Below are 26,869 nucleotides of genomic sequence, written 5' to 3' on the forward strand. Positions count from 1 at the left end.
ACCACCAGCGCAGTAGCCCTGGCCCACCTTCTCTGTGTGACCCAGTGTCAGCTGTTTGCCCTGTGTGATGTGGATCGCCGTTTTCCCGGCCTCCACGTTCGGTTTTCCGGTTCCCCACCAGAGACCAGAGCCCGCCCGTGTTCACAGCCCACGTCAGGGTCCCGACAGGAGCCTCGGCTCCAGTCCTCTGAGCCACAGTGACAGACACGAGCCCTTCGGTGGCAGCTCAGCCTTGTCGCGGCCAGAGCCGTCGGCTGCTCTGCTCTGCGCGGGCCTTCAGGGGCTCGGCCTCCCCCACGTGTGATGTTGCAGCTCCCTACGTGACCGCCCAGGTCCCTGAGGAGAGGAAAGTGACCAGGGTTGTGAGTGGCCATTCCCGCCACATTTCTGTTGACCGTGGCGGCCCTCCTCACCGCAGGGGCTGGGAGGAAGACGAGGGGCTGGACTGTGGGGCACGCGGCCCTGTGCTGGTCCACTTGAGTGCAGCGCCATGCAACCAGACGGAGGGAAAAGGAGACGAATCGGAGTGGGAGGGGGGTGAGGGTTTGACAGCAGGAACAAAGCACCCCCTGTAGCTGGCAGATTGGGCTCTGAGCACACTCGGAGGGGCCAGCTCAGAGCAGAGCAGGGACCAGCCCTCCCCTTAACGAGAGGAGGTCAGCTCTAAGCCACGAGAGGATGGTGGGGGCTTGAGAGGCGAGAAGGAAGTGGGGGACACTGCCCTGGGCGTCTGAGAAGGGAAAAGGCCCAGGAAACATTACAGGTCAGTTCACCACACGACGCCAGGACCCCTAGGGTGGCTGCGGCTGCGAGTCCAGTGTGAAACCTGCCAGCACGACCCCCGGCTCTGCAGTCATGCTCTGCTTTGCTGGTGATCACAGGGAAGGAGGGAGGGCCCAGACTTGAGGGTGGGCATGTGTGCCGTGCCGGAGGGACTCAGTGACAGGCGTGCGGGGAGGAGGGGCTGCAGACTAGCGAGCTGGAAAGGGAGGTGTGATCATCGGAGGAGAGGGCGTGGATCCTTAGATCGGAGCCCCTGGAGGTGGGCAGTGGTTAGGGTGACAGGGTCCGGGGTAGGAGCTGAGTGCATGTGGCAGGTGATGACGTGGGCAGTGAGGAAGCCAGTGCGTAAGGCTGACCCAGGGAGGACCCCCCAGGTCGTGGATTTACCGCAAGAGGAGCTGGCGGTGCGTTGATAGGTCCGCGTGACACCAAAGTACTTGAAGCAGGAAGAACGGATGAAATGAATCTTGTCCGTGTGCAGATCTCAAAAAAAGAAGGCTGAGTCAGAGGCCGTGTCAGGACCATAGCACAGTGGGCCATCTGTCAGATAGAACAGAACGTCTGCGTGCGTACACGCACCCTGCGCACACCCATGTGCACGCGTGGCAGCCAGTGAGGACATCTGGCGGGTGCAGGCCCCCGAGGAGGAGGAGACAGTGGGCCGGGGGGACCGCAGGGCCCCGCACAGGCGTCTGTGCTCTGACTTTTAAACAGGTCTGAAGCAAACGTGGCCACCTGGTGACGCCGGGTACTGTGGGTGGCGGAGAGTGAAGTCTGCTGGTTCCCGCTCCTCTGTGGTTGAAACGTTGGGTGGCATTTAATATGAAGTTTGTGGGAGGATTTAGCTTTGGAAGTGGTAGTTAATGCTTGAAGCAGAAAAAGCAAGACTCTGAGTTGTGCCTACAACACGAACTCACCTGCGCGTGTAAAGAAAGAAGGTGGGAAGGACTGTATCTTTATGGCCGCAACTCTGTGGGCGCCGCTTTATTTTTCAGATGTTGATCGTGTACCCTTGTTTCTTTCATGCTGGAAAAATAAACACGCCATCTTAAGGGTCAGTGACAACAAGGGCCCCCACCCTTATGCTCAGTTTTCAGCACGTGCCTTGGAGCACAGAGTCCCCGAGGTCCGCGAGGCGGCGGTGCGTCTGATCCTGGGCCTGTACGCGCAGCACCGGGCCGCGGTTCTGGAGCACCTGCCCCCGCCTGACAGCGCCACCCGCAAGAACGTTCTCTATAAAACCATTTTTGAGGGATTTGCGAAAATCGATGGCCGACCCACAGATGCGGAAATTAGGGTAAGTTCACCTTCACAGAGTTTGCTCCGATCCCGCACGTAAGAAGTGACTTGCGCATGAGGGAACCGACCCGACGGGAGGCGCCGCGTGTCCGGGAACACACCCCCCGCAGCGCTCACGCCGGCGCCCACTTCTGCCCGCGAGCAGGAGCGCTGTGGCTGCGGGGGCACCTGCGGGTCCGGCAACAGCGAGCGTCCGTGAGTGAGGCCTGTTCTGCCGTTCGTCTCAGTAACAGTAACAACGTGTGAGAAACATGACTGACGCGCTGCGACTTGTCTCTCGACTCCTAAGACCACCCTAGGAATAAATCAGCTCTAACAGAAAAATAATTCTGTACCAGGCGCAGAAGAGAGTGGCCACAGGAGAAGCGGAAAAGCGGAAGAAGGAGGAGATGACAGCCCTGCAGGGCCAGGCGGCGGCGCCGAGGGAGCTGCAGGCCCAGGCGCAGGCCCGGGCCGGCCAGGTCAGGGCGACCCCGCGTGTCGGTGTGCTCTCCGTGGGCGCACGAGGGCTGTCTTCACTCTCTCTTGCTTGTTGGATTAGTTTGGGGGTGAATACAGGGAACCCTCTAGTAACTCATCTGCACGCCCCTCATCCCCTGGGGTCTGGGGGGCGAGGGGAGTGGCCGTCACTGCTGAGAGAGGGACCTGGGGACTGGAGGGCAGGAGCCCGGGGCGCGGGGTGCAGGGCAATGGCAGGTTTCCTCCCGGAAGCTCCCCGCCCCCTTCAGAGGCCAAGGAGAAAGGAAGCTTGAACACGAGGGTCTGACTTCCCTGCAGTGAAAAGCAGGCTTTGGACAAACGTTCCCCCTCCGGAAGCCCTGGGTCCTAGTCCGTGGGGGGTCCGATGGCGTGTGCTCGAGTGCACACGTGTCCCTGCTCAGCTTCCCTGCTTCTAGGGTAGACTGGCCTCATCACACTAACTTCTGTGACTCAGCTCCTTAAGTCGACAGTTAGGAGGGGGCAGAAGCTCGGTCGTGCACGAGCGAGTCGGGCCGCCACACTGAGCGGTGTCTGGGGCAGGCTCGTGGGAAGAGCTCTGACCACCACTTGTTAGAAAGGAGTGAATGGATAAGAGCGGAGAAAAGAGAAATGTGCTGAGTACGTGTTGAAGTGACAGTGACGTTTCCACTGAACGCTGCGGGTCAGTGACTTTAAAGGAGTGGGAATGGAAGAGGGGAGGCAAGGGGCCCATGGGCTGCGTGGGGACAGTGTCCAGCGCCCACTGGGCCCCTGTCCCAGCGGGCTCTCACCTCAGGTGGGTGAGTCTCCTTCCCCTTATGGTACAAATGGGGGAACTGAGTAGAGCACCCAGCAGGTGGTTCAGCCGGACCGTCAGGCTCAGCCCCAGACCCTCTGTCCTTGGCGAGCGCCGGGGACAGTGGAGACCACTCGCGAGGGTGACTTAGAAAGCCGTCGAGGGTCTTGAACTAATCACCTTCCAGAGGCAGTAACGGGGTCACCTGGCCCTAGGATTTGGGGCGGAGGAGGGCGTGGGAAGCGGAGGCTGGGTGAAGTGCCTGGACGCGGCATGTGTTCCGAAGTGGACCCTGTGGGGTTGGGAGGGTCCGGACAGGCTAGCCCAGGAGAGGGAGAGAGACGTCCCAATCTCCCCAAGTTGCAGCCTGAGTAGCTGGGCCACCGAAGGGGCCGTGACCCCCAGAGCAGGCTGTGAGGGGGCGCGGAGGGACGCGGGAGGGTAGTCTGGTTAAGTGGAGTTTAGGTGACGTTCCACACCCAAGTACGTGCTGGGTGGCACTGAGGGCTGGGGTGACAGCTGAGACGTCTGTGTCATCGGCGCAGAGATGGGTGTCAACTGAGGAACTGGGTGAGAGCTCCGGCAGGGTCTGTACAGACAGGCGGGGGGTGGGGGACTGAGTACAGGGTGCACCAGGGGAGGGGGCTGCACCCTGGAGCCCAGCTAAGGGACCAGAGGAGAGGCGAGGTGGGGTCATGGCTGCTGGGAGCCCATGGAGATGTCCCATGGGCGGGTGACCTGGAGGACGCATACGTGGCCTTGCAGAGCATTTCCATGGAGTCGGGAGACCAGAGCCCCGAGGTGGGGCCAGGGGAGAGCAGGACAGAGGGGGCGGCCGACGTTTGATGTGGACGACTCTTTCAAAGGGCTGTGTTGTTTCCTGGTATAAGTTCTCCAACAAAACCTAAGGACACGGATCGTGGAGAGACCTGCTCACCGCGGCCCGCTGTCCCTGACCTCTCTGTTCTTGTGTCTTAGGAGAAAGAAAGTGAAGCTGCCAAGGCGCAGGATCCGGGTACGTGGTGGGCACGCCAGGGGCCTTTGGGTGGAAACCGCTTTCATTCGTTCAGCAGACGGGTGCGGGAGGCCGGCCGCGCTCGGCCGCCGCAGGGCTGCGTGTCAAACGTGCTGCCCGGCGTCCCTTTATACCTCACAGCCTGCTTAGTGAAGCTTTGAAAATTGTTTTCTACAAAAAGTTATTTAAATTGCCTTCTTCTTCATTTCTCCAGACACTCCAGAAGGGAAAGCGGCCCCACCTAGTGCTCCAGAAATCCCAGACAGTCGCTACCTCGATAAGTGAGTACAGGTCTCTGCTCCGCCACAGAACAGTCAGAGGGCTAAGCGGGAGGATGCTGTCGGGTCAGCGCGCCCCCGCGTGCGTGATGCCCTGTGCCCTCTGGGCCCTCCCTGTCAGCCCTGAAGCTGGGGCAGCTGCCTCTGACACGGCGGCTGGAATCAGCGAGCGAGCGAGCTCCACTCACAGGAGGCGTCTCGCCTCCCGAGAGCCGCCCCCGGGGCCACAGACACCCACGCGGGGGCCCCTCCAGCTGCGGGGACAGGGCCACCGAGCTCCTGGTGACGGCGAGGCCGGCTGTGCCTCAGCTCTGGCCTTCCCGTCCTGTTTCAGTTTGTGTATTTTCTGCGGGGAGAGGAGCGAATCCTTCACAGAAGAAGGCCTGGATCTCCATTACTGGAAGCACTGCCTCATGCTGACGCGATGTGACCACTGCAGACAGGTCAGGCGCCGGGCACGGCCGGCCTGACCCCGGCGTGAGGCCGGACGCGCGGTTCCCCAAAGGCCGGATCAGCAGCGGCCCAGGTCTTAGTATTTGCAGAGGAAAAGCTGCGGGGAGAGCAACTGAACGTCTGTCGCCCCATTTGGCTTGGGGTTGATTTTTCTGACTTTTTCTTAAGGTGTAAGACACACGTGTAAGTGTCTACAAGTCACAGGTGCTGAGCTCCTGAGCCGTCACTGGACAAACACAGCAGTGTGACAGCCGCCAGGCCAGAACCCCAGGGTCCCCTCCAGAGCCCTCTCTGTCTGGTTTCTGCGTCTCGCTTCTTGAGCTTTAGGACAGCACGCTTCCTGTCATCCGACGTGTGCGGTGCTTTGCTTTGTCTCATCCGCCGTCTGAATCCAGGGTTTCCATCCTCCTTCCTGTTTGTGGGACTCGGGTTGTGTCCACATCGAGGCCACTATGAGCAGTGTCGCTGCAGACCTTCTGGGGTGGGTCTGCGGCGCGCGTCTGATGGCACTTTGCTGGGCACCGCCAACTCGTGGGAGCGCTGGCTGTGCCCGCGTCCCCCAGCCTCGTGCCAGCAGTGCCCCGCACGCCGCGGCCGGCTGGAGGGCTGCTCCCGCGCGTCTCCTGGGCAGCGAGGTGGCCGGGTGCCCGCGGCCTCTCTGCCCTCCGTGGGAAGCCCTGCTGGGCTCCCGCCCGTTGGGGGGTTGGGCGGCAGCCTCGGTCTCACTGACGCGTGGTCGCTCTCAGCACGGGGAACATGCGTGCCGAGCCGCGGGTGCGCCGGGTGCCCCCGCGTCTGGGCTTCCTTCTGACGTCAGGAGCTTTGCATTTTAACCTCGTCCACCTCGTCAGTCTGCTGTGTGCTCCGTGCTCGCGTGTCCTGTTGAACTTCTGTGCCCCGCAGCTTTTGTCTCTCCTGGGAGGCAGCCGGCCCCCTTTTGACAGCAGAGGGGCCTGGCAGGGAGGCCCCTTCTCCCCCCTCCTGGGGGCTTGGGCTTGCAGAGCAGAGTGTGGATGGGCAGCCCCCCCGCCCCCACAGCAGCTACTCCCTGGCTGGCAGTGTAGACGCCCTGCCCCGCGTAGCCCTCCGGCAGCACGTGTCTTTGGCGGGGAGCTCAGCTCTCAGGCGTGTACGAACCACCCCAAGCAAAGCTGTCAGAGTAGCGAGAGGCTCTCCCAGCATCTTGCTGCACTCCTGTCTCTGTGACGTGCCCAGAAACGGCAGGGAGCCGGGATGGGACCCCACGGCCACACTCCAGGCCCCTAGGATGGTCGTCAGTAAAACCGTAGCTCCTCGCCCCCACCCGCCCCAGCAGTGGCCTTTATATGTGGCTGAGGTGGCGTGACGTGCAGGATGTGGGGTCTTTAGCAAAGCGCAGCGAGGACCACAGCAGGAACAGGTGTGCACGCGTCCCTTCCCTCGTGGCGCTCGTGGGCCGGGGACCCAGGGCGGGGCCGTCACGCTCTCAGCACCGCCTTGTCCCTCCGGGCCCAGGTGGTGGAGATATGCAGCCTGACGGAGCATTTGCTGACGGAGTGTGACAAGAAGGCCAGCTTCGGGAAGTGTCACCGCTGCAGTGAGGCTGTTGTGAAGGAAGAGCTGCCCAGACACATCAAAGCCAAAGACTGCAACCGTGAGTCCGGCCCCTGAGCCCCCGGGCGTCTGTGCCAGCGGGGTTGGGGGGCTCGGATCTGTGTCCGCGGGGCTGCAGGGGTGCACCCGCCGTCCCCGGCCCCGGCCCCGTCTCACAAGAGTAACCAGGTCTCGTCTTCCTGAACTCGTTTCAGCTGCCAAACCCGAGAAGCTAGCAAACCGGTGTCCTCTGTGCCACGAGAATTTCAGCCCTGGAGAAGAGGTGCGGGGCCTGTTTGGGGGTGGACCCAGCCCAGGGGCGACCACGAGGATGGCGGGCGCCCGGGGAGTGGACGGGCTCTGCCCCCACCTCGCCAGGCTCTCTGGCCGGTTCAGCTCTAGTGTCTCTCGGAGGCGCCCCACCTCCTGGGGTAGAAGCGTGAGTGGTTTGGTTTTCCCAGGCCTGGCCTTCATCGCCGAGCCGGGGCCTCACTGGCATCTTGGCCAGATTCCATAACACTCTGGCCCCTCTTGACAGCTAAAGCCGAGCCCAGGCCAGTCTGGAAACTCCATCTTGTGTCTGGTCCCTGGTGCTCCCCGCCCCAGCCTGACATCGCAGGGTCTCCCTCTCCCACCTCTGCCTTCATGTGCCCGTCCTCGGCATCAGGGGTGATGGCTGTTCTGGCTCACATGTCAGCGGCGCCCTGCTCTGTGTGCCCGCAGGGGATGCCGAGCCCCATGGGGCCCGTAGTGGCTCAGCCCCCAGGACCCTGCCTCTGCCACCCACCTGCCGCATCTGGCCTCTGCTCTCTGGTCCCAGCCCAGCAGGTGGTGCAGACCAGCCCGTGGCTTTCTCCTGACACAGACTCGTGCCCAACGTGGGGCCGGGCACCCATCCCTCCAGCCCTCCCGCTGTCCTGGCTCATCCTCTGTGCCCCTTCTCAGAGAATGTCAAGTACCCAACAGAGAAGCAGGGGACCCGCACATCCCCACCCTCCACGTGTAGCTGTCTGCTCACCGCCAGCCTGGCCTCATGTGGGGCCCTGGTCACCTGCTCCCCAGACAGCGTGTCCTGTTACCTCACGCCCTGGAAGGACTTGTCCCGTAGCCGCAGCAGCATCCGCCCAGCTCCCCAGACAGTGCCCCCCGGGCCAGGGACCGCACAATGCTGATCTGTTCAGCGGCACCTGGACGAGGCCCCAGGGGGTGGCTGATGGCTCTCTCAGTGGCTTCCTTCCCACAGGGAGGGAGGTGTCTGTCCCGTGGGGGCTCCTTGTTGGATCTAGAGGCTGGGTCAGATACAGGGCTGAGTTATCAGTTTCCCCTGTGGTCAATTCATGGATGGCCATGGGTCCTTCCCCGAGGAGGCAGGGATGTGTGACTCTCGAGGCTCGATCGTGACCTCATCGGGGCTGCAGGGTCCAAACGCCCCAGCACTGCCCCACCGCCTTCATCGGTGGCTAGAATGCTTCTCTAAGCAGAAAGGTGTCCCCTCTGCCCTTGGGTCCCCAGGCCAGGCTGTGTGGGGGGAGCACAAGGGGGCCGTCCAGCTCTCTCCCACTGTTTACGGGTTTTCAGACTCACAGGCTGGGTCCCCGGTATCTTCCAGTGGGAGCGTACTTGCTCAGGTCTTAGTATCGGCATGAAATCACGGATTCAAGCTCTGGATGTGTTCAGTCATCGCAGTCACCTGCTTAGTGATGGTGGATTATCCACCTCAGGCCGGTGTCGCCCCTTCAGAAGGGCCCCCGGCATTGCTGACGGCCCCGGCGGACCTGAGCTTCCCGCTTTCTGGTGTGAACAGGGGCCTGGCTGAGCCTTCCGTCCCTGCGCCCGGCCTGGGACCAGCCCCTTCTTCACGGGGGCCTGGATCCCAGCTCCCTCCAGGGAGGTGACAGTCCAGGCCCCCCGGGTGCTCCTCGCTCCGAGGTCATCGCCGTTCTAGGGCTCTCAGTGGTCGGAGCCGGGGAAGCGTGGAGAGGAACACCTCCAAGACCCTGCCGGCACTTCCAGTTCAGAGTCGGAGCTGCACGGGTCTCCGCCCCGTCCGTGTCACCTCTGCGTCTCCTCCTGAGAAGTTAGAGTCGGAGTCTCAGGCATGGCCGACCTCCTGGGACAGTCTCAGGACGGCAGCGCTGGCGCCACCCGCCGGGACGGCCACGGGACATGAGCCTTCCCCGCCCCTTGTCCTTCCCGGGCGCCCCTCAGCAGTCCCCGGAGTCGCTCTGCTCGGTCTGGCGCCAACCGCGGGGCCTTTCGGCTTCGTTGTTTCATTTTACGGTCAAGTTTTAGGGGGTTTTAAAAATCGAGTTCTATAATTATTTAAAATATTTACATGGTTCCCGAGTCTATAAAACGAAGCGCCTTCAGAGAAGGCCCCACAGAAGCTGCGGCCCCGCCCGGCGCACCGCCCTCCTCGCGCAGGACGGGCTTCAGACTGTTCGGCCTTTTTAGAGAAGAATGTGAGCAGCCCTCAAGCCTCCTCCACCCCGGCTGGGCCCCTGCGGCGACTGCCACCCTCCCGCTCTTCTGTTACACAAGGCCAGCCCCTCCCCCAGAGACCCAGTGGGTCCCCTTGCTGAGCTCCCATCCCCGCCTCCCGCCCCCAGCGTCCGCCTTGACTGGGCGGCGTCTGGCCCCCAGCAAACAGCCACGAGGCGCTGGCGCTGCTCTCCGTCCCTCCGCGTTCTCCGTGTCTCTTAGCAAAGCGCCACACGCTCGCTGGGCGGCGGAAACATCCGTCTGCTCGCTCAGTTTCTGAGTTGAGAGTCCCAGCACAGCCTGACCGGGCCCTCTGCTCAGGGTCTCACCAGGCAGCACTGGGTGTCGGCCGGGCTGCGTCCCTGTCCGAGGGCTGGACCGGGGAAGGAGCCACTTCCCAGCTCCTCCCGGCGTTGCCAGAGCTCCCTTCATCACTGTAGGACCACAGTCTGTCTCCTTGCTGGCTGTGCAGCAGGGCCACCCTCAGCACCGCTGCCCTGCGCCCCGGCCTGTGTGCCCCTGAACCGCCGTCACACACCCACGCACCTCGGCGGAGCAGTCCTAGCCTGCTGTGCCCAGTGGCAGTGAGGTCCAGGGGATGTGAAACAGGCCAGCCGTCTTGCGAGACTGGGTGCTTCCCGGGCGCACCTGCCCGGCGGGCTCGGAGATGGGGAGCAGGCAGACTCAGGACCCACACAGAGTTTGGCGCTACTCCCGCAGCTGCGGCGCGTGGCTCCCTCTGGCTTCACTGTCTTGGTGGCCCTGCTGGTGGCCTGATGGCTGCCCCATGTGCCTCTCTCTTTCAGGCATGGAAGGCGCACCTGATGGGCCCTGCCGGCTGCACAATGAACCTGCGCCGGACGCACGTGCTGCACAAGGCCCCCGCGCCACCGCCAGGTGAGGCGGCCTGCCCCCACGCCGCTGGGCCCTTGCAGCCACCAAGCCTGTCCCCGCCCCAGCGCTTGCCGAAGGCCCTTCTTTGTGACCGTGCTTTTTCCCGGGCTCTGTGGTGGTGTCACGGAGCTGACAAACCAAACCGTGGGCCTCCCAGGGGCGCACACCCTGGTTCTCCGTGTCCTTCCACATGGCCAGCTTGAGTGTTCAAAGACACGAGGCTCAGTAGCAGGCCCACGGGTGACAGCACCGCCTGACCTCGAGGTCCCCACTGCAGCTGCTCTATGTCGGGCTGGGACGCCTTCCAGGAAAATGAGTTTTCATTGCAAAGTTATTCTTGACCTGGAAGACGGGGGGCGCACAGCTGTGCCTCGGGCGTGCGTCAGCGGGAGAACAGGGGACAGGTCTTGTGCTCTGCGGGTGCCGGTCCCCGCGGCCCCTCAGGAGGAGCGCCCGGCGCGTCAGCGAGCCCCGCTCACCTCGGGAGCTGAGTGTCTGAAGCTGATCATTAGGAAACGGGCATTTCTGTTTTCCTTTCCCACCTCAGGCTTCTTCTCTGGGCTCTCTCCCTCCTCTTCTGAGTCCCACATGCAACTTACTGTGTGGCCAGCACGGCGCCCCCAGCAGGGGCCTGCCTGGCCGGTTCCCTGGCAGCTGAGTGACCGCCGGGTGCGGTGCTGACCCCGTGGGTTCCGGCCAAGCCCAGTGGGAGCGTCACACCCCTGGTGCCCCCCCCGCCTGCCCAGCGTCAGCAGCGCCGGACCACTCGGACCGTGGCTGACCCCCGTCCGTCTTCCCCTGACACAGTGCCCGTGTTCTCTCCATGTGTCCACTGCAGGGAAAGGCCCAGCCACGAGCACTGTGGGGACCTCGGGGTCAAAAGTCGGCAGCAAGATCCCGACACCCAGGGGGGGCCTGAGGAGAGGCTCGGGCAGGACATTCACAAAGCGGTGACACCGAGGGCACCGAGCCACCTCCCGACCTGACCACACCCCGTCTCCTGAAGGCCACCTCTGGGTGTGGCGACCCCGCACTCCACCCCTGCTGCCCTGGACTCCTGCCACGCTGTCCTCACTGTGGGCGCCCGTGTGGAGCCGAGCCAAGAGCCCGCGTCCAGAGTCCGGCCCTGCCCTCACTGTCGCTCTGGCCATCAGGTTTCCCCCTTTCTTGGGTCTCAGGCCCAGTGTCGGTGCCAGAGCGACGCTCTGTTCGAAGAGGATCCGGAGCCATTGCCCCAGTCGCGCGCTGGCCAGGCGCCACTCACCCCGGGTGCAGGGGCCTGGTGTGAGCACAGCGCCCCTCCCTCCGCGGCTTGGAGCGTTTCCCATAAAAACCCCGCTGCGCACCCTTCCTATATCGGTCTCTCTGGCCCGTGGTAGCAGGTCCGCAGGGCACCGAGCCCCGAGCCCCGCAGGGCAGCAGACCCCACATTGTCCACGGCAGGAGAACTAAGGTCAAGACCGCAGCCCTCAGTACGGCCCCCTCGCTCCCCCTGGCCAGATGCTCATGAGGGTCTCTGCCCACCTGGCCCCACCCCTGCTGGCCCCCTCAGGGATCTGGGGTAACACCGGCGGCTCCACGCCAGGCCCCTCCTGGGGTGCTTCCAGTCCTTCACACGCACGAAGCCCTAAAGAACATGCAACGCCCTGCCGCTGACTGCCCGGCGCTCGCCTGGGTGTGTCGGTCACGGCAGACGGAGCAGGCCCAGCACCTGCTCGCCTGCCACCCTGTCCCGCCCAGATCTGAGCTGGAATTAAACTGCAAGTTCACTTTCCTTGAACACTTCGCATGACACTCTAACACCAAAAACCACTTCAAATGATGAAACCAAACCTCCAAATCCAGCCTCCTAACCAGCTCCTGATCCACCATCCCGTCCCGTGGAACTGGTTCAACTTGCTTCACATCCGGGTAGCTGCAGAGAAAAGCCAGCCTGTGTCCGAAACTTGCCGTCCATGCCTGTGGTCCCCAGGGGCCCCCTCCACCAGAGACCGGAGGAAGCTGGCCCTCCCCACCCCACCCCGTGCCCAGAGGTGGGCCTCCCTCCTGAGCGTCACGGGGCTCGGGGACACAAACATGGGGTCGGTGACTCCCAGGCTACACCATTGGTGGATGAGAATCTTTCATTCCCATCCATGTGAAATAACAAAACCTATTTTTTAAAAAATTAATAGCTATTTAAGCAAGGTATTCCCTGGGTATGTTAGTGACCATAAATTTGCACTAATCAATCTCCATTTTTGGTAAAATAGTATCTCTCATATGGTTGACTCAAAACACTGAGCAAGAATGTGACTGACTAAGAATTCCCTTCAAAACTGTACTCAGTTTAAAAGCATGGGGGAGAAGGGAACACTGCACCAGAGCAGAGGACGGACGCCAGAACAGTTACAGAGTGACACTTCCTGGTCTCAGAAAGGTGCTCCTCGATCCTCTAACCCGTTGCTGAGGCAAAGAGAAAACACTTGTTTACATAGAACAATGAGGATAGGTAGCCAAGAAATTATTCTTTTCTCTCCAGTCAGAACTTCCCAGAAATATATACGGTATGTTTTCTATGTATTGTAACTTAAAGAAGATATTTGTAAAAATACTTAATTTTTAGTGATTGACAAACAAAATCGAGTGCACTTAAAGCAGATTAGCCCTGCTGCTTACAGAAGAACCATGTGTTTACGTTCAGATGATTACCGGCAGAGATTAGTGTCTGTTAAAAGCTTTACAGGGTGCAGTACTATTAAGGAACCAGGAATAAAGGGTAAGAAGTGAAAAAGGCCCTGTAAGCTCCCTTGGCCGTTCGTGAATAAATATCTAAACTCGGAACAGTAATTAATAACAAATTTCATTCAGGAATTTGTCATCAATATTTAACACTATTTATTTTTATTATTTATACTTCAAAATATTCTATCAGTCTAACTTAAAAGAACTGTATCTATAAATTTGGCATTAGAATACAAATGTAAATACTCCATGAAAATTTACAGCTTTTTAATGTTTTAACATCATTTTCTATTTGTCTTTATTTCAGGTACCAGAATTATCAAATAAGTAATATATTTTTGCTGTTATTTTAGGGTTTAGGGGTTAATTCACCTGAGCATATTAAAATAATAAAAAGATTACTAAATGTTTTGTCGCTTTTATTTTTAGATCATGATTAAAAAGCAGTTCGTAAATGACATTGACTTCCGTCAACACGCAGGTGTAGCCCAGGCCGGAAGCGTCAGAGAACTGCTGAGATTTGCTGGGAAAAGGGCAGAGGGTGTGAAGTCGCTCTGAGAGAGTTTGGTTCCTAAAATAAGATGGGTTTACTGCTGAAGAAGCTAAAAGATTTTAAGCTATCTACAAATTAAACTAGTGACCAGTTTTACCCTGTGGAATAAAATGAGAAGTTTATAAATGCTCTAACTGTGCCCCGGAGAGGTTCACACATTATAGTCCCTCTGCTTTTTCCCCTTCGAGAGCGGGTACTGGTACCTGCCAACAGGGCTGTTTCGTTCCTCAAATGAGTAAAGATACAGTACCTTCTCTGGTTCACAGAGTGGTTTCAAGCTTTTATCAGCTTTAAAGATTTTATGCTTGTTTCCATTTTGAAATTATCATGCAGTGTTCCCTTTACACAAATACGCATATTAACGTAGCAGCGTTACAGTTAAACGGCAGGAACCAAGCGCAGCGCCGCCGCCGCCTCGCGGCCGACGCACCGAGGCTCCCCGTGTGCGTCGCGCAGCGCGCTGCTCGTTCGTGCCGCCGCTTTTTTGCTCTTGGAAACTAGATTCGTTCTTAAACACAAGGACCTGCCGGGGCGAAGTGCCGCCCGCAGCCCCGCGAGCGCCGCGGCCGGCGTGTCGGCCCCGCGGCAGCGCAGCTCTGGGCAGGCCTGGGCCCCCCCACCCCGGGCCGCGGCCACCGGCCAGGCCCGCTGCCGGACAGGAGGGCCGCTACCACAGCGCGGCGACCCCGCGGGGCGTCCTGGAGCCCCCAAGGGGCTGCAGGGCGGCTGCTCTCTCTCGCCCCCCGTCGCAGGCCAGGAAGTCAGGCAGCGCGCACGGCCTCACCCCCGAGGGCGGCGCCCGGCCGTGACCCCTGAGCTCGGCAGCCCGCCCCCCGGGGGACCGCGCAGGGGCGGGCGCGGGAGGACAGTGGGCGCAGCGCGGCTCCGCCTGCTCCCTCCTCCGTGGACTGGAGCTCGGGGAGGCACTGAGGCCCGGCTCCCGCGACGCGTCCTCTGCGCAAGCACAGCCGCCCCACCGTGGACCGTTCCAGCCCAGGCAGCCTCCCTCCCTCGTCTCAGGCGGGCAGATGCCGGGCCAACGGGGGAGTGAGACTGGAGGCGGGGGGCCCTCCACCTGCCGACGGCCCCCAAATTCCCCCCAAGCTTCCTTCCAGCCTCTGGGGTCCCCGGGTGCCTCCTGGGAGGGTGAGTGCGGGCCCCTCCCCGTCGAGACGTCCCTGCAGGGGAAGTGGGGAGCGAGGCTGGACTCCAAGCAGCAGGGTGGGGGTGCCTTGTGGGCACCGCACGTTTCATGACCCCTGTCCTCTCCCCAGGAGTGTCCTGCCATCGCCTCCACACCAGTCACCTTCTCCCTGGGGCCTCCCGGTGTCCTGGGACCAGGCCTGGAGAGGGAGGGGGGCGGTGTCTCGCCGGAAGTGGGGTCGTTGCTGGAACCATCGCTAGGGTTCCAGATGCAGACCTTTCTCTCCCTGAGTGGGGGAAGGAGACAATGCTCGGGGTGCAGGGATCCTGAATCAGATTACCCCGGAGGTGGGGACAGAGGCGGGAGGGCACGCACTGCAGGTGTCCGGGGTCTTGGGCTCCCAGCCTCAACCGGGTGGGGACATGGTCAGGACATGTGCGAGCAGGGACAGCGATGGGGCCTAGCACTGGGCGGTGGCGCTGGGGTCCAGCTGCACTGTCCCCAGCGTTGACTTTTGCCATCCTCACGGATTCGCCACACGTGAATGTATCCCTCAGTGACGTAACCTTGAGTCTGACCTAACTTGATGCCTGTGGACGGAATCACACTGCTCGTTTCCTGCTGACTTGCTCGTCTCCGCTGTGACCCTGACCCTCATTCATGCTGCTGGGGCCACGTCGTCATCCGCTTTCAGAAACGTCGCAGTTTTCTTTTCCATCCGCCTGTCGGTGGACATCAGCTGTTTCCACTGCTGGCTACTGTAAAACTAGCAATCTTCTTAGAGCCCGTCAGGATCGGTACATAACTGTATGAGCCATTGGACAGCGGCCCAGAAATCCACTCCAGAGAAACAGGAGGCAAGAAGATACACAGATCCAGGAACTGAAAGCCACAGGTGTTACACACGTGCTACTTTCTCCCAAGAAATCTGAGGAGATCCAAGGTTCTTTTGAATGGGGTGCGGCTCAGAAAGGGCAGGTGGAAGAAGTCTCAGCCCCACTCTCGCTGCTCCAGGCACGGCCTCAGGACACTGGCTGCTTGCCCTTTGCAGATGGAACTGGTCACAGCAGCAACCAAGACAAACATCCAGCGTTCCTGTGGGGTCACGGGGGGTGACGGGGGCGAAGTCAGGGCAGCACCAAGGCCCTGCTGGAAATAAATATGGTACATTCACAGCTTTCCTATGACCCATCCACAGGTGCCTCCCACGCATGGATGGTCCTGCAGGCATAAGGTTGAGCAAAGGAAACCAGGCACCACGGAGCTGGCCCTGCACACCATACAGGAGGTGCAAAAACCAGCAAAACTAGTCCACGGTGTGGGGGGACAAGGGGTGCGGGGGGACGGGTGAGCACCTGCTTCTGTCACGTGTGTTGGCTGCACGGGTGTTTTCTGTCTGGAGGAAGTTCACAACCAGGTGTGCACACTCTTCTGGATGTGTACTGCCCTTCAATACAAGTTTGGAAATTTCAAAACAAAACAACCGGAAACCCTGCTGGGGTGAGTAGTTTATGAAAACAGGCAGAGAGAACAAGGGAGCTGATCTAAGCGTTCATTCCTCCAACCCTTCTCCTCCTAACACCTCTGGGGAGTGGATCCCAACACGGGAAGACTGCCTGACCCAAGCAGTTTCTCAGCCTCGCCTACCCAGCAGGAACACCGGGGGGTGCTGCTAAAAATCCCACACCCAGACTATCAGGCCAGTCTCCAGACAAGGGACTGGGCATCAGTCACTTGTAATTTCCTGGAGACTCCAATACACAAACTACTAATCTGGAAAAGAAAAAAAAAATTGTTTTTTGCACTGGATGCTTGTTAAAAACAGCCAGGAAGACTTAACCTAAGACTTGCAATAGGGGAGCATGAACTCAACTCGGAATACATATGTGAACAAAAAGTACTGCAAACCGTATCAGTAAACAAAGCCATCAAGTCATCAGCCGCTGCCCCCCCCCCCACTGGAGACCAGCCTGCAGCCCGGCCTCTGCAGCCACTCACAGTGGTGCCCTCGGAGGGGACTCAGAACAAGAAAGGACAGGATACTGGCCCTAGACAGCGAGGTGCTTGTCAAAGGAATGAATTCAATGAGCCCACATGTTTGCTTCCTCCCATACATAGAAAAGCACTAAATTCCTTAACTTGAGATACCTGGCTTTCTTTAGATAACAAGCAATCTTTTACTGTTCCATCTACCTGGTCTGTGTTGTAAAGCTCCTATATATCCTGGCTCCTCCCCTACCTCTTCAGAGCAGCCCCTCAGAGCCATCTGAGGGGCTGCCATCCCGGCTCGAGTCCTCCCACCAGATAAAACATAGCTCTCAACTTTTAGGCTGCTCATTTATTTCAGTCGACAGAGGTTTACGGCCACAGGGCAGATGGGGCCAGTGGGTGGAAAATTACTGAAAGGTGCCTGGTTAGGTTTTCAAGGGTAGCGGAATACGCCACCCCGAAGCGTGCCTCCGAGTTCAGATCACACGACCGCAAAACATGACAGTCCAACACACTGACTTCTGAGCTGTGTGCTCTTGAAAACCAGCCCACGCAGGGAGCGGTCTGGGGAACTGCCCCCCCGTCTGCCGACAGACCCCCTCAAGGGCACTCGGTCGTCACAGGGCCCCCGGGGAGCCTCGCCTCCCCGGGAAGACGGGCTCACCGCCGGGAGGCTGCGCGACCTGCACCCTGCATCTCACCCCGTACTCCGCGCGTCCTCCTGGACCCTCCCCTCCTCCCTCCCTCGAGATGGTGTCCCCCGGAACCCTAAGCCCCCCCGGAGCCCCGCGTCTTCCTGGGCCCCTCCGCGCGCCCCCTCTCCGGCCTTCGCTCCAGGGCAGCCGGCGGTGGGACAGCCCCCGCTCCTCCCTCAGCCCCACGGGCGGGAGGGCTCCCTCGGGCGTGGGGCTCAACACTCGCCGCACCTCCAGGGCCCGGGCGCGGGGGCCGCCGTGCCCGCCCCGACGCCCCCGCCCACCGCGAGGACAGGGAGACCCGGCTGTGACCGCCTCGCAGCCCCGCCCCCGGGCTCCTCTGCGGCGCTCTAGCCTGCGGCGGCTCTCTACGGCTCCTTCCGGCCCAGACCGGAAGTGGCGCCGCGCGCCCCGGAAGCGCCCCGCGTGGGCTGCGGGAGCGGCGGCGCGATGGCGGCGGCGGCGGCGGCGCCTGAGGCCTGGCCCGAGCTGGAGCTGGCCGAGCGGGAGCGGCGGCGGGAGTTGCTGCTGACCGGGCCCGGGCTGGAGCAGCGGGTGCGCGCGGCGGGCGGGCGGCTGCCGCCGCGGCTCTTCACGCTGCCGCTGCTGCACTACCTGGAGGTGAGCGGCTGCGGGAGCCTGCGCGAGCCGGGGCCGGGCCTGGCGCAGGGCCTCCCGCAGCTGCACAGCCTCGTGCTGCGGCGCAACGCGCTGGGGCCCGGCCTGAGCCCGGAGCTCGGCCCGCTGCCCGCGCTGCGCGTGCTCGACCTGTCGGGCAACGCGCTGGAGGCGCTGCCGCCGGGCCAGGGCCTGGGCCCCGCCGAGCCGCCGGGCCTCCCGCAGCTGCAGAGCCTCAACCTCAGCGGCAACCGGCTGCGCGAGCTGCCCGCCGACCTGGCGCTCTGCGCCCCGCGCCTGCAGACGCTCAACCTCACCGGCAACTGCCTGGACTCCTTCCCCGCCGCGCTCTTCCGCCCCGGCGCGCTGCCGCTGCTCAGCGAACTGGCGGCCGCCGACAACCGCCTCCGGGAGCTCAGCCCCGACATCGCCCACCTGGCCTCACTCAAGGTCAGCAGGGCGGCCCGGCGCGGGCGGGGCGGGCGGGCCCTGTTGTCGCCAGGGAGGGGGATCTCCTCCCGGTGCTGAGCCGACCCAGCTGACGTCCCTGCTCATCGTGGCGGCACCTCTGGAAAGTCGGCCCACCCTCGGTCCCCTCCCACCACCTGGCCTCCAACCTCTGGTGGTCCTCTGGACGCGCATCGCACACTGTTCACGTCTGGGCTGTAACACTGTTTTGTCATTGGCAGCAAACAGCTTCTCTCTTAGGTGAAAAGCAGATCAACAACAGGGATTTATGCCTTAGTTTTTGTAGTCCCAAGTACTTGTGAAATGACCTGGTAGGCCCTGTGTAGGGGGCCATCCAGACGGTGCAGGAAGATGTGAAGTGACTAGAACTCCCATAAGGGCACAGCGTGTGATTTCACGTAGGACACTTCCCTTACCTCTAGCAACTGCTTCGCAAGGTAGAGGGTTGTTATTCCTGTTTTATCAAAAGCCGGAAGGTGTTGCCCAAAGTAGACAGCAATTTGGGGTTTCCTCTAGACTGCGTTGTCTAGGGACTGCTGGCTTATTCATCTTGGGTCCCCAGGTCCCAGTGGAATGCTTATCTCAAAACAAGGGACTATTAATATTAAGTCTGTTGAGTAAGAGACAGGAGGGCAGAAGTCACAATGATTGGGACAAAATCCAGGCTCCTCTCCTTAAAAAAGGCCTGCATTTCTTCCTCCTATTTTTCATCTTTTTATGCCTACTTTCTGTAACAATAAAATGTATATACAGTTTAACAACTGACCTATTTGCAGCAGAAATTACTTTTAAGATGTTGCCAACTCATTTTACTAACGTCTGTGTTGGGATAGAGCTGTGTGTGTGTGTGTGTGTGTTAGTGGTTAAGAGAAATAGATGGGACCACCCTGCACAGTGGCACATGCTTGCTGGCATTTCCAGGAAGAAGCTGGGGGGGCTGTGACTCCCTAGGACACTGTCACCCAGGGCTGAGGCCTCCCTCTAAGGCTCCGGTATGACACACGGTGTAAGCACTTTCTATTCTGTCTGATACATCCCTTGGTTTTCCAGAAGGCGCGTGTACCAGATGTGTAGCTTAACAGCATCATGTGAGTGCAGTTTTTGTATTTTTCTTTAAATCTGTAATGTCTCACCAGTATTCAAGTTTGGTTTGGGGATTTTTTTTTCAGTAATGTCCTATGCTACTCTTTGTAGTACCCACCCAGTAAAGTCATCTTCATTGTGTCCAGAACACCCTCATTCAGTCAAAGAGAACATCTCGCTTGCTCAGGTCCCCCTGGCCTGGCCCAGCCTGGTCACCACTTTAGACTTCCATCCACCCTCTTTCATGGGAAGAGACCTGTTTCTTGGAGACTGTCTTGTAAGAGCTACTTGGAATCCCTTCTGGGCTCAGGTGTCCTTTGGCACCTCCATAAGGAGCAGCTACCAGAACTGGGTGAAGCAGCGTCACTCCCCAGGCTGGAGCTTGGGTACGATCTGTTCTCGGTCCTTCCTAGTGCTGCGGGAAGACAGCTCGGCGTCCCGGGCCTGTCTGCTCCCCTGGAGAACTGTGAGGGTGACCGCAGCACCAGGAAGACCTGCTAACTTGCTCGCGGTTCTCCATTCTGGACTGGCCTCGCTCCTGATACTCGTGTGGCTGCGGTCCACGGGCTCCAGGCTGGGCCTCTCTCGGTGTCGTCTTGGGACCTCTCCCGCGCCGGCTCCATAGTCTGACTTCGTACGTGGCAGCCCAGGGCTCCTTAGAGCGCAAAAGCGGAAGCTGCCCAGCTCCTTAAGGAGCAGACCTGGGATCCGCAGCCTGTCACTTCCTCTGCAGCCTGTTGGTTAAATCGGTAGAGCTCAGTCCAATTCATGGGAGATGTCACACCAGGATGTGGGTACCTGGAGGTACTCTGGGAGCCACCAGAGTGACGCCACACAGGCCCCTGCTTGTGCCACTCACTCCAGTCGGGAGACATCAGATACAAGCAAGTGCCTTGGTGCCCACTCCCCTGGGAGCTGCCGCCAGGTGGTGGTCCCAGGCCTGCAACCTTGAAGGCCTGACCTTCCCCGATGCAGTCACCTGGGACGAGGCAGCTGAGGAGACAGCTGTCTTTCCCTCACCAGTTAACTCCACCTCTGGGGAGCCTGGCTTCACCATCGTCCCCCTGGTCTCAGACCCATCCAGCTGGGTTTCCCCAGTGGGAACCTAGGAGACTGTGGAGTGGACTTCTCCCCACTGGGGATCTGTTACCCGTCGGGCCCAGCCCAGGGCTGTGATGCGCCGAGGGTGGGGAACCCTCATTTTGAATGACTGTTCCCAGCCCCACGGCCCTGCACGTCTGGGACTGACGCAAGCATGTGCAGCACAGACGTGCCCCCAGACTTCCGCATCGGGCCAGGATGGGCCATTAGCTAAAGGACCACAGGATTCCTCCCACTTCCTACCAGAATCCCGCCCACTTACGTTGTCTGATTTCGGTGGTAAGCAGGGCTCCTCCCGTAACCAGGTTTCACAGAGACATTAAACTTTGCATGTGAAGCCTTTGCCTGGTAATAGGAGAAGAATCCTTCTGTCTTTTTATTTTCTCAGTGGCTGCCGGAGATGGTGGGTCCAGGTCCCCTCAGCCTGGCCACCGTCTGCTGGAACAAGGACCAGTCTCTTCCACATTTCTGGGGTGGAGTTGCGTCTCTGGGGCTCGCAACTGGGAATTAAGGGTCCCTTTCCCAGCAGCATGGCCCAGAAGGCAGTGGAGTCACTGTCTAAGGTCAGGGGCCGGCCCCACCCACCCTTTTGTGCTACCCATGGAAAGGGAGTGAGTGGGTGTCTTCTGGAAGACCCCCTCCCAATACCCTTGCCCCTGTCCTCTGTGGGCACCACCTGACCAGGCTGCTGGCCTGAAGCTGCTCTAGTTGGGGCTGGGAGCCAGCGAGGCACGGCCCCCCTGCCTCCACCCGCCGCTGCCGCCCTGTGGGCTCTTCCTCTGCTGCTCTTTCTGGGTCTTTTCACGTGAATGCAGAGACACTCCATCCACCCGGCGGCTGTATTTTCCTGCCGCAAGGGTGGGTGGCCAGTGGACTTCCAGCTGTTTGGCCAAAGCTCCCCTTGGACCATGCAGGAGACCCCAGAGTTGGGTGGGCAGGTCCAAACCTGACCTTGAAATGCCAGCCCTTCGCTATAACTGCCGGCCTCCGAGCAGGGTGAGCACCTGGTTCTTCTGGGCCAGGCCAGGCTCATTGTGCACACAGGGACATCCGGCCTCAGCTTATCCTCCGGCTCAGGCTCATTCTAATGCTGGGCATATTCTGCTGGGTCAGTCCCACAGGCCTGGGCTTAGAGCTGGCTGGTGCTGATGCTGCCAGTTTGTAGTGAGTTAGGAGGCCGGGCTGGGGGAGATGCCACCTCCTGGTGCCCAGGTGCTGGCAACATCGCAGCACAATGGGAAGTGTGACTCTGTGTTACTCCTGCTCTGGTCTTTCTTTTTTGCTCATTTAATTTAAAGAAACCTTGGTACCATTCTGCAGGGAACCTGTTTCTCATGTACAGTTCTTTCTGCCTTTGACCAAACAGCCCCCTCGTCCCTTGCAGTCTTTCTGCACCCTGACCACCGGCTTGAAGTTGTGCTGTTGTTGTCACGGCGAGAAATCTGTGGTCCTGCAGTGCCATCACCACCACTGTTTCACAGAGCTTGTGGGAGCCCACTCTCGCCTTCCCCTCCGAGGAGGCACCGGGCAGGAGCCGGTGGCCACAGGACTGCGGGTCCTTTCCCTCATCCTGGCACCTGGCTGGAGCTCGGAAGTCTGATGTGTCCTGTCTCCCTCCCAGACGCTGGACCTGTCCAACAACCAGCTGAGCGAGATCCCAGCGGAGCTGGCCGACTGCCCCAAGCTCAAGGAGATCAACTTCCGAGGGAACAGGCTAAGGGACAAGCGCCTGGAGAAGATGGTCAGTGGCTGCCAGACCAGGTCCATCCTGGAGTACCTGCGTGCTGGGGGCCGCGGGGGCGGCCGCGGCAGGGGCAGGGCAGATGGCGCGGACAAGGAGGAGAGCCGGAGGAAGAGGAGGGAGCGGAGGAAGCAAGAGAGCGGTGAGGGCGAGGAGGCGGCGGTGGACGAGGCCAGCCGGCTGCTGCTCAGGGTCCTGCACGTGTCCGAGAACCCGGCCCCACTGATGGTCAGGGTGAGCCCCGAGGTCAAGGACATCCGGCCATTCATCGTGGGCGCCGTAGTGCGGGGCATGGACCTGCGGCCCGGGAACGCACTCAAGCGGTTTCTTTCCTCCCAGGTGGGTGCTTGTGGCTGGCAGACGAGGTGGGGGCGGGCTGTGGGGCCGGTGACCTTGGCCTTCGCTCCTGCCAAATGCCTCGGTTTCCTCGCCTAGAAAATGGGGCAGGCCTGGGCCTCCTTGCCCGGGGCAATGAGCGTTTCTTGAGTCTCTGAACACTAGTGGGCTTCCTGGTTTCAGTAATAAATTCTACATTGAGTTTCACAGGAGATAGCATTAAAATTGTCAGCTCTTGCCAGCACATTCTTAGGTGAGTTGTTCAGTTTTGTTAGATTTCAGCTAGGCGAACTTGCAGGTTATTGCTTTTCTGTGAAGTCTGCCCGGCTTTTAAAATAAAAGGCACATCCTCACATGTGGGAGACCCCGAGTGTGGCCAGCAGGGCTGAGGCTGCCTCGTGGAAGGGACTCTGTTCAGGGAGGCAGTCGGGGCACGCGTGGCAGGAGCTCAGAACTCAGAGATCAGTGTCTGGGAAGAAAAACACGCTGGGGTCATCGTTCTGTTTAGGTTACACTTTTGTTCATTCAGTCATAAATTTTAACCAGGATGGTCCTTTAAAGCCTTGAATGTTGTGTACTAGAGTCAAGGAAAGAAGGAATTCTGCTGATCAATAGATAAGATCATTTTCTGACAGTGTTTCTACAAAAATGTGGCTTGGGGAGGCAACCGGTGAGGTGGTGGCAGGCGGCTGCAGTGACAGGTGGGCTCATCCCCGCCAGCCTCGCCCACTGAGACCTGCCCGCCCACCTTGGATCTTGTGTCGCAGACCAAGCTCCATGAGGACCTTTGCGAGAAGAGGACAGCGGCCACCATCGCGACCCACGACCTCAGAGCGGTGCGGGGGCCCCTGCTGTACGCTGCCCGCCCGCCGCAGGACCTCAAGGTGAAGCCGCATGGCCCTCCCGGTGTTTGCGATTTGAGGGCTCATTTTCTGTTTTTCGAAAAATACACGTGCTGTTGATTGAGTTGGAGCATTCTGCACGGACCCGGGCCTTCCTGTGCTCCTAGCCGACACATCAGATAACCAGACGGGCCGTGTCGCCAGGAGGTGGTGATTGAAAGGGGCCTTTCTCCACTAACTTTTAGCCAAACGTTGTGGTGTATATCCCACTTGCAAACGCTGTACTTTGGGATTGACTTCAACTGAGTTGCTCCATCAAGGTCCTGCTCCTAGTCTGTGAGCTCTGCACAGTGCTCGCAGGTCCCGGGCAGGGAGGCTTCCCGGTGGCCACCGTGCGGACCTCAGTGCTGTGCTGCTCGCCTGAGGACCAGCTCCGGCCACCGGCCCCACCTCCTCCCTCGGCCTCCTCGGGACGGATGGGCGTGCAGACGTGGTCGTCTGTTAGGCGGGTTAAGGTTCAGCCCAGCTTCTTAAGTACTGGAGTGTTTGGGCGTCCGGGTGCCCGAGGTGACCTCTGAAGGCACAGTGTGTCCACAGGTGACGTGAAGGGCAAATTCGGCCCTCAGTCACCTTGACCTCCACCCAGGGGTCGTCAGCTCTCAGAAGCATCCCACTGCCGTGGAGGTGGATAGAGGAGAGTGCGGGGGTCGTGGTGCTCAGAGCCATAGTGAGCGAGAGGACGGGGCTGTGGCCCCAAAGCCGGCTTGTTTCCACTCGGCTGATGTGCGGCCTCCGCCCCGCAGATCATCCCCTTGGGGCGCAGAGAGGTCAAGGCCAAGGACCTGGTGCGGCAGCTGCAGCTGGAGGCGGAGGAGCACAGGAAGCAGAAGAAGAGGCAGAACGTCTCAGGCCTGCACAGGTGGGCGCTGCGGGCAGCGAGCGGGGCTGGGGGCGGCCTCGGGAGCCGCCGTCGTCCGGGGAGCTCCTGAAGCCGCCAGAACTCGAGGAACCTCCCCAGCCTTCAGTCCCTCTAGTCAGGAAAGAGGGTACCGTGAGCCCAGCTTCTCAGGCCCCAGAGAACCAGGTGACAGGAGTGTCCCACGGGAGGGTGGCCATCGGCACAGATGCCAGGCACGCAGGGACAGAGGGGTGGGGAGAGGCACAGCCCCACCGCGTTTGCTCCAGATTGGGCAGGGCGGGGCCGGGCACGTAGAGGCCCTGGGGCGCCGTCAGACTGTCCTGCCTGGACATCCCTTGCCGCGCCGGGCCGCCACCCTGCGGACACAGGCCTCGGAGCCTTCCTCGGCCCGGCTGTTGACACGCGCCCTGGGCCTTGCGCCGCCACTGTCCGGAGGGCTCGCACTGCCCGCTCGCTGCAGGTCTGTCGTGGCTGCGCCTGTGATCGGTGCCCCCTCCCGCGCAGGTACCTGCACTTACTGGACGGGAAAGAAAACTACCCGTGCCTCGTGGACGCCGAGGGCGACGTGATCTCCTTCCCGCCGATAACAAACAGCGAGAAGACCAAGGTGGGCGGCGGCCCGGCGTCTGCCAGGCTCCCACGGGCGGCGCTAGCGCACGCGTCTCACCACATGCACCACACCTGGGGCTGTCTCTGCTCACGGAGGCGACAGCCTGGGTTTGGGTGACGCCGTCTCCCTGCTTTTCTTCAGATGAGGTGTTGCAGTTGCTGGTGGCCCTTGTATTACTTTATTCTTCTCTGAAATCTTTCCCGTTTCTTTTGAAGATTAAGAAAACCACATGTGACCTGTTTCTGGAAGTGACCAGCGCCACCAGTCTGCAGATCTGCAAGGACATCATGGACACCCTCATCCTGGTACGTGCACCCTGCGGCCACCTCAGAGTCTCCCCGGGCCACCTCTGATCTCGCGGTTAAAAAGATACCTTTTATTTGCAGAAAATGGCAGAAATCAACAAATACACTTTGGAAAACAAGGAGGAGGGCTCCCTCTCCGACCCTGAAGCTGATGCAGTTTCTGGGCAACTTTCGGGTCCCAGGGCGACTCCTGGTGCGGAAAGTGACGGGTACTCGCCGCTGGTGGTGGAGCAGGTTCGGGTGGTGGACGAGGAGGGGCACCTGAAGGTGGTGTACCCGTCCAAGACGGACCTGGACATCGCAGCCCACGTGACCGTGATCCGCTGACAGCCGGAGCCGTGCTGCTGGCGCCGCCGGCCCTGCCGGAGTCTGCCCCGTGACACTCAGTTATTCGTTCCCCTCGGGGCTTTTAAGACACATGCATTCTTTGTTCAGTTTTCCAGACGGCTCTGTTGGAAAGGGAGGCCATGTGGCCGTGAGCTGAAAGGGCGTCGCCTCTGCAGCACCAGCCTGACTTCACTGAGACTGTGTGTGAAGTTACTCGAATGTGGGAGCGAACTGTTCAGAAAGTCCTGAAACCATGTCAGCACACAGCCAGCACCTGTACTCACGGCGAAGAGGGCGCTGTCACTGGCTGGAGTGTTCAGCTGGGTGAGGAGCGAGACGCCCCGCCTTTTATTGACCAGCAGCTATTTTCCTACGACCCCGGGTCTCCCAGCGACACTGTGCCCGCAGCGCGGCCTGGACACGTGGGGCATCACGTTCTCCAGCTGCTACAAATCATAATCTTTTTAAAAAACTTCTTCCTGTGACCCTGGAACTGGCAGAGTCTCCTCAGAACTGCTGGTGGCCACGTCGGGGATGGAGATGCCCAACATCCGTGAGCAACAGCGGGCCCGCCTCCTGCGCTGGGCCGGGCTCCATGCTTGGAAAGTCGGCCCCGCGGAGATGAGGTGTGACACCCATGTCTCCAGGTCCGTGTACAGGTTTCCCATCCACGCCCAGATGGGACAGTTCCCTTTGTAAACTGTCCGTCGTCGACAGCCCACTGGAGGACGGGGCAGCAGTGACTGGAGAAGCCACCAGACTTCTGACTCCGGAGGTCACAGAGCCCAGACACGCATGAGGCCAAGACCCCGCTCGCCCGGGCCTGCTGCTCGGCCACAGTTTCCCCAGAGCCGAGCCACCCTGCCTGGAAGGATGAGCCAGAGCTGCCCGGTCACCCAGCCCAGCTCCCCGGTCACCACCAGGACGGCTCACCCCCAGTCCCAGGGGTGGCCGTGCTCGGCTGGGCCAATGTGGGCGCCAAGTGACAGTATCTCCCCCAAACCTGCCCGGCACCTGCAGATCGGTGGCTCTGCCTTGTCACTTCCTGACCCTCGGGCTGCCAAAGCCACAGATGCCATGGCTGGCGCAGGCGTGGGCATCTCGGCTAAGCCCTCCTGGGGGGCTGCGCCACAGCCGAGCTGCCCTCTTGGCTCCGAGACCACAGCCTCAGTTGCCACGTGGCATGTGGCCCAGGGTCTCCTAGGTGGAAGTGAAGCCCCAGCACCTGCTGCCCTTTTCTGATGCAGCTGGAGTCCACTTGAGGTCTGGAAACGCACTCCACTTGCAGCACAAAGTCCCTTTGACGTTTCTCCTCCTTGGCCCGTGTGACCCTCTAATTAAAAGCGTTCAGTAGGAACACGTGGGCTCCCTCTCAGTGTTTCTG

The 26,869-nt window shown here is 60.5% G+C and overlaps 2 protein-coding genes across 6 annotated transcripts in view; both read left to right on the forward strand.

Moving 5' to 3' along the window:
* Window positions 1-12,853, forward strand: part of CEP104 (centrosomal protein 104) — a 33,820-nt gene extending 20,967 nt beyond the window's left edge. For all 4 annotated transcript variants that reach the window (XM_072975541.1, XM_072975542.1, XM_072975543.1 and 1 more), the window contains 9 exons: window positions 1,874-2,080; window positions 2,421-2,543; window positions 4,316-4,352; window positions 4,567-4,633; window positions 4,965-5,073; window positions 6,578-6,716; window positions 6,871-6,938; window positions 9,943-10,033; window positions 10,869-12,853. In XM_072975541.1, the coding sequence (XP_072831642.1) occupies window positions 1,874-2,080; window positions 2,421-2,543; window positions 4,316-4,352; window positions 4,567-4,633; window positions 4,965-5,073; window positions 6,578-6,716; window positions 6,871-6,938; window positions 9,943-10,033; window positions 10,869-10,984 (957 nt within the window). In that variant the 3' untranslated portion in view covers window positions 10,985-12,853. The remainder of the gene's footprint in view (window positions 1-1,873; window positions 2,081-2,420; window positions 2,544-4,315; window positions 4,353-4,566; window positions 4,634-4,964; window positions 5,074-6,577; window positions 6,717-6,870; window positions 6,939-9,942; window positions 10,034-10,868) is intronic.
* A 4,683-nt stretch (window positions 12,854-17,536) lies between these two features.
* On the forward strand, window positions 17,537-26,842 carry LRRC47 (leucine rich repeat containing 47). 2 transcript variants are annotated; one of them, XM_072975546.1, is made up of 7 exons: window positions 17,537-18,203; window positions 22,027-22,485; window positions 23,250-23,366; window positions 24,128-24,243; window positions 24,748-24,850; window positions 25,069-25,158; window positions 25,240-26,842. In XM_072975546.1, exons 1-7 carry the CDS (start codon window positions 17,586-17,588, stop codon window positions 25,483-25,485), a joined length of 1,749 nt encoding a protein of 582 aa, XP_072831647.1. In that variant the 5' UTR covers window positions 17,537-17,585; the 3' UTR covers window positions 25,486-26,842. The 2 variants fall into 2 exon arrangements, with proteins under 2 accessions (XP_072831647.1, XP_072831648.1); XM_072975547.1 differs by lacking the exon at window positions 23,250-23,366.
* The last annotated feature ends 27 nt before the right edge of the window (window positions 26,843-26,869 follow it).

Source organism: Vicugna pacos, chromosome 13 (genome assembly GCF_048564905.1).
Source record: "Vicugna pacos chromosome 13, VicPac4, whole genome shotgun sequence".
NCBI classification, from domain to species: Eukaryota; Metazoa; Chordata; class Mammalia; order Artiodactyla; family Camelidae; genus Vicugna; species Vicugna pacos.

What these genes read in the sequence shown, in the direction of transcription:
- LRRC47 (XM_072975546.1), top strand. Translation starts at nt 17,586, where the DNA reads ATGGCGGCGGCGGCGGCGGCGCCTGAGGCCTGGCCCGAGCTGGAGCTG. An exon ending in AACGTCTCAGGCCTGCACAG is followed by an intron (nt 24,244 to 24,747) that starts GTGGGCGCTGCG and finishes CCTCCCGCGCAG; the next exon opens with GTACCTGCACTTACTGGACG. An exon ending in TCATGGACACCCTCATCCTG is followed by an intron (nt 25,159 to 25,239) that starts GTACGTGCACCC and finishes TTTTATTTGCAG; the next exon opens with AAAATGGCAGAAATCAACAA.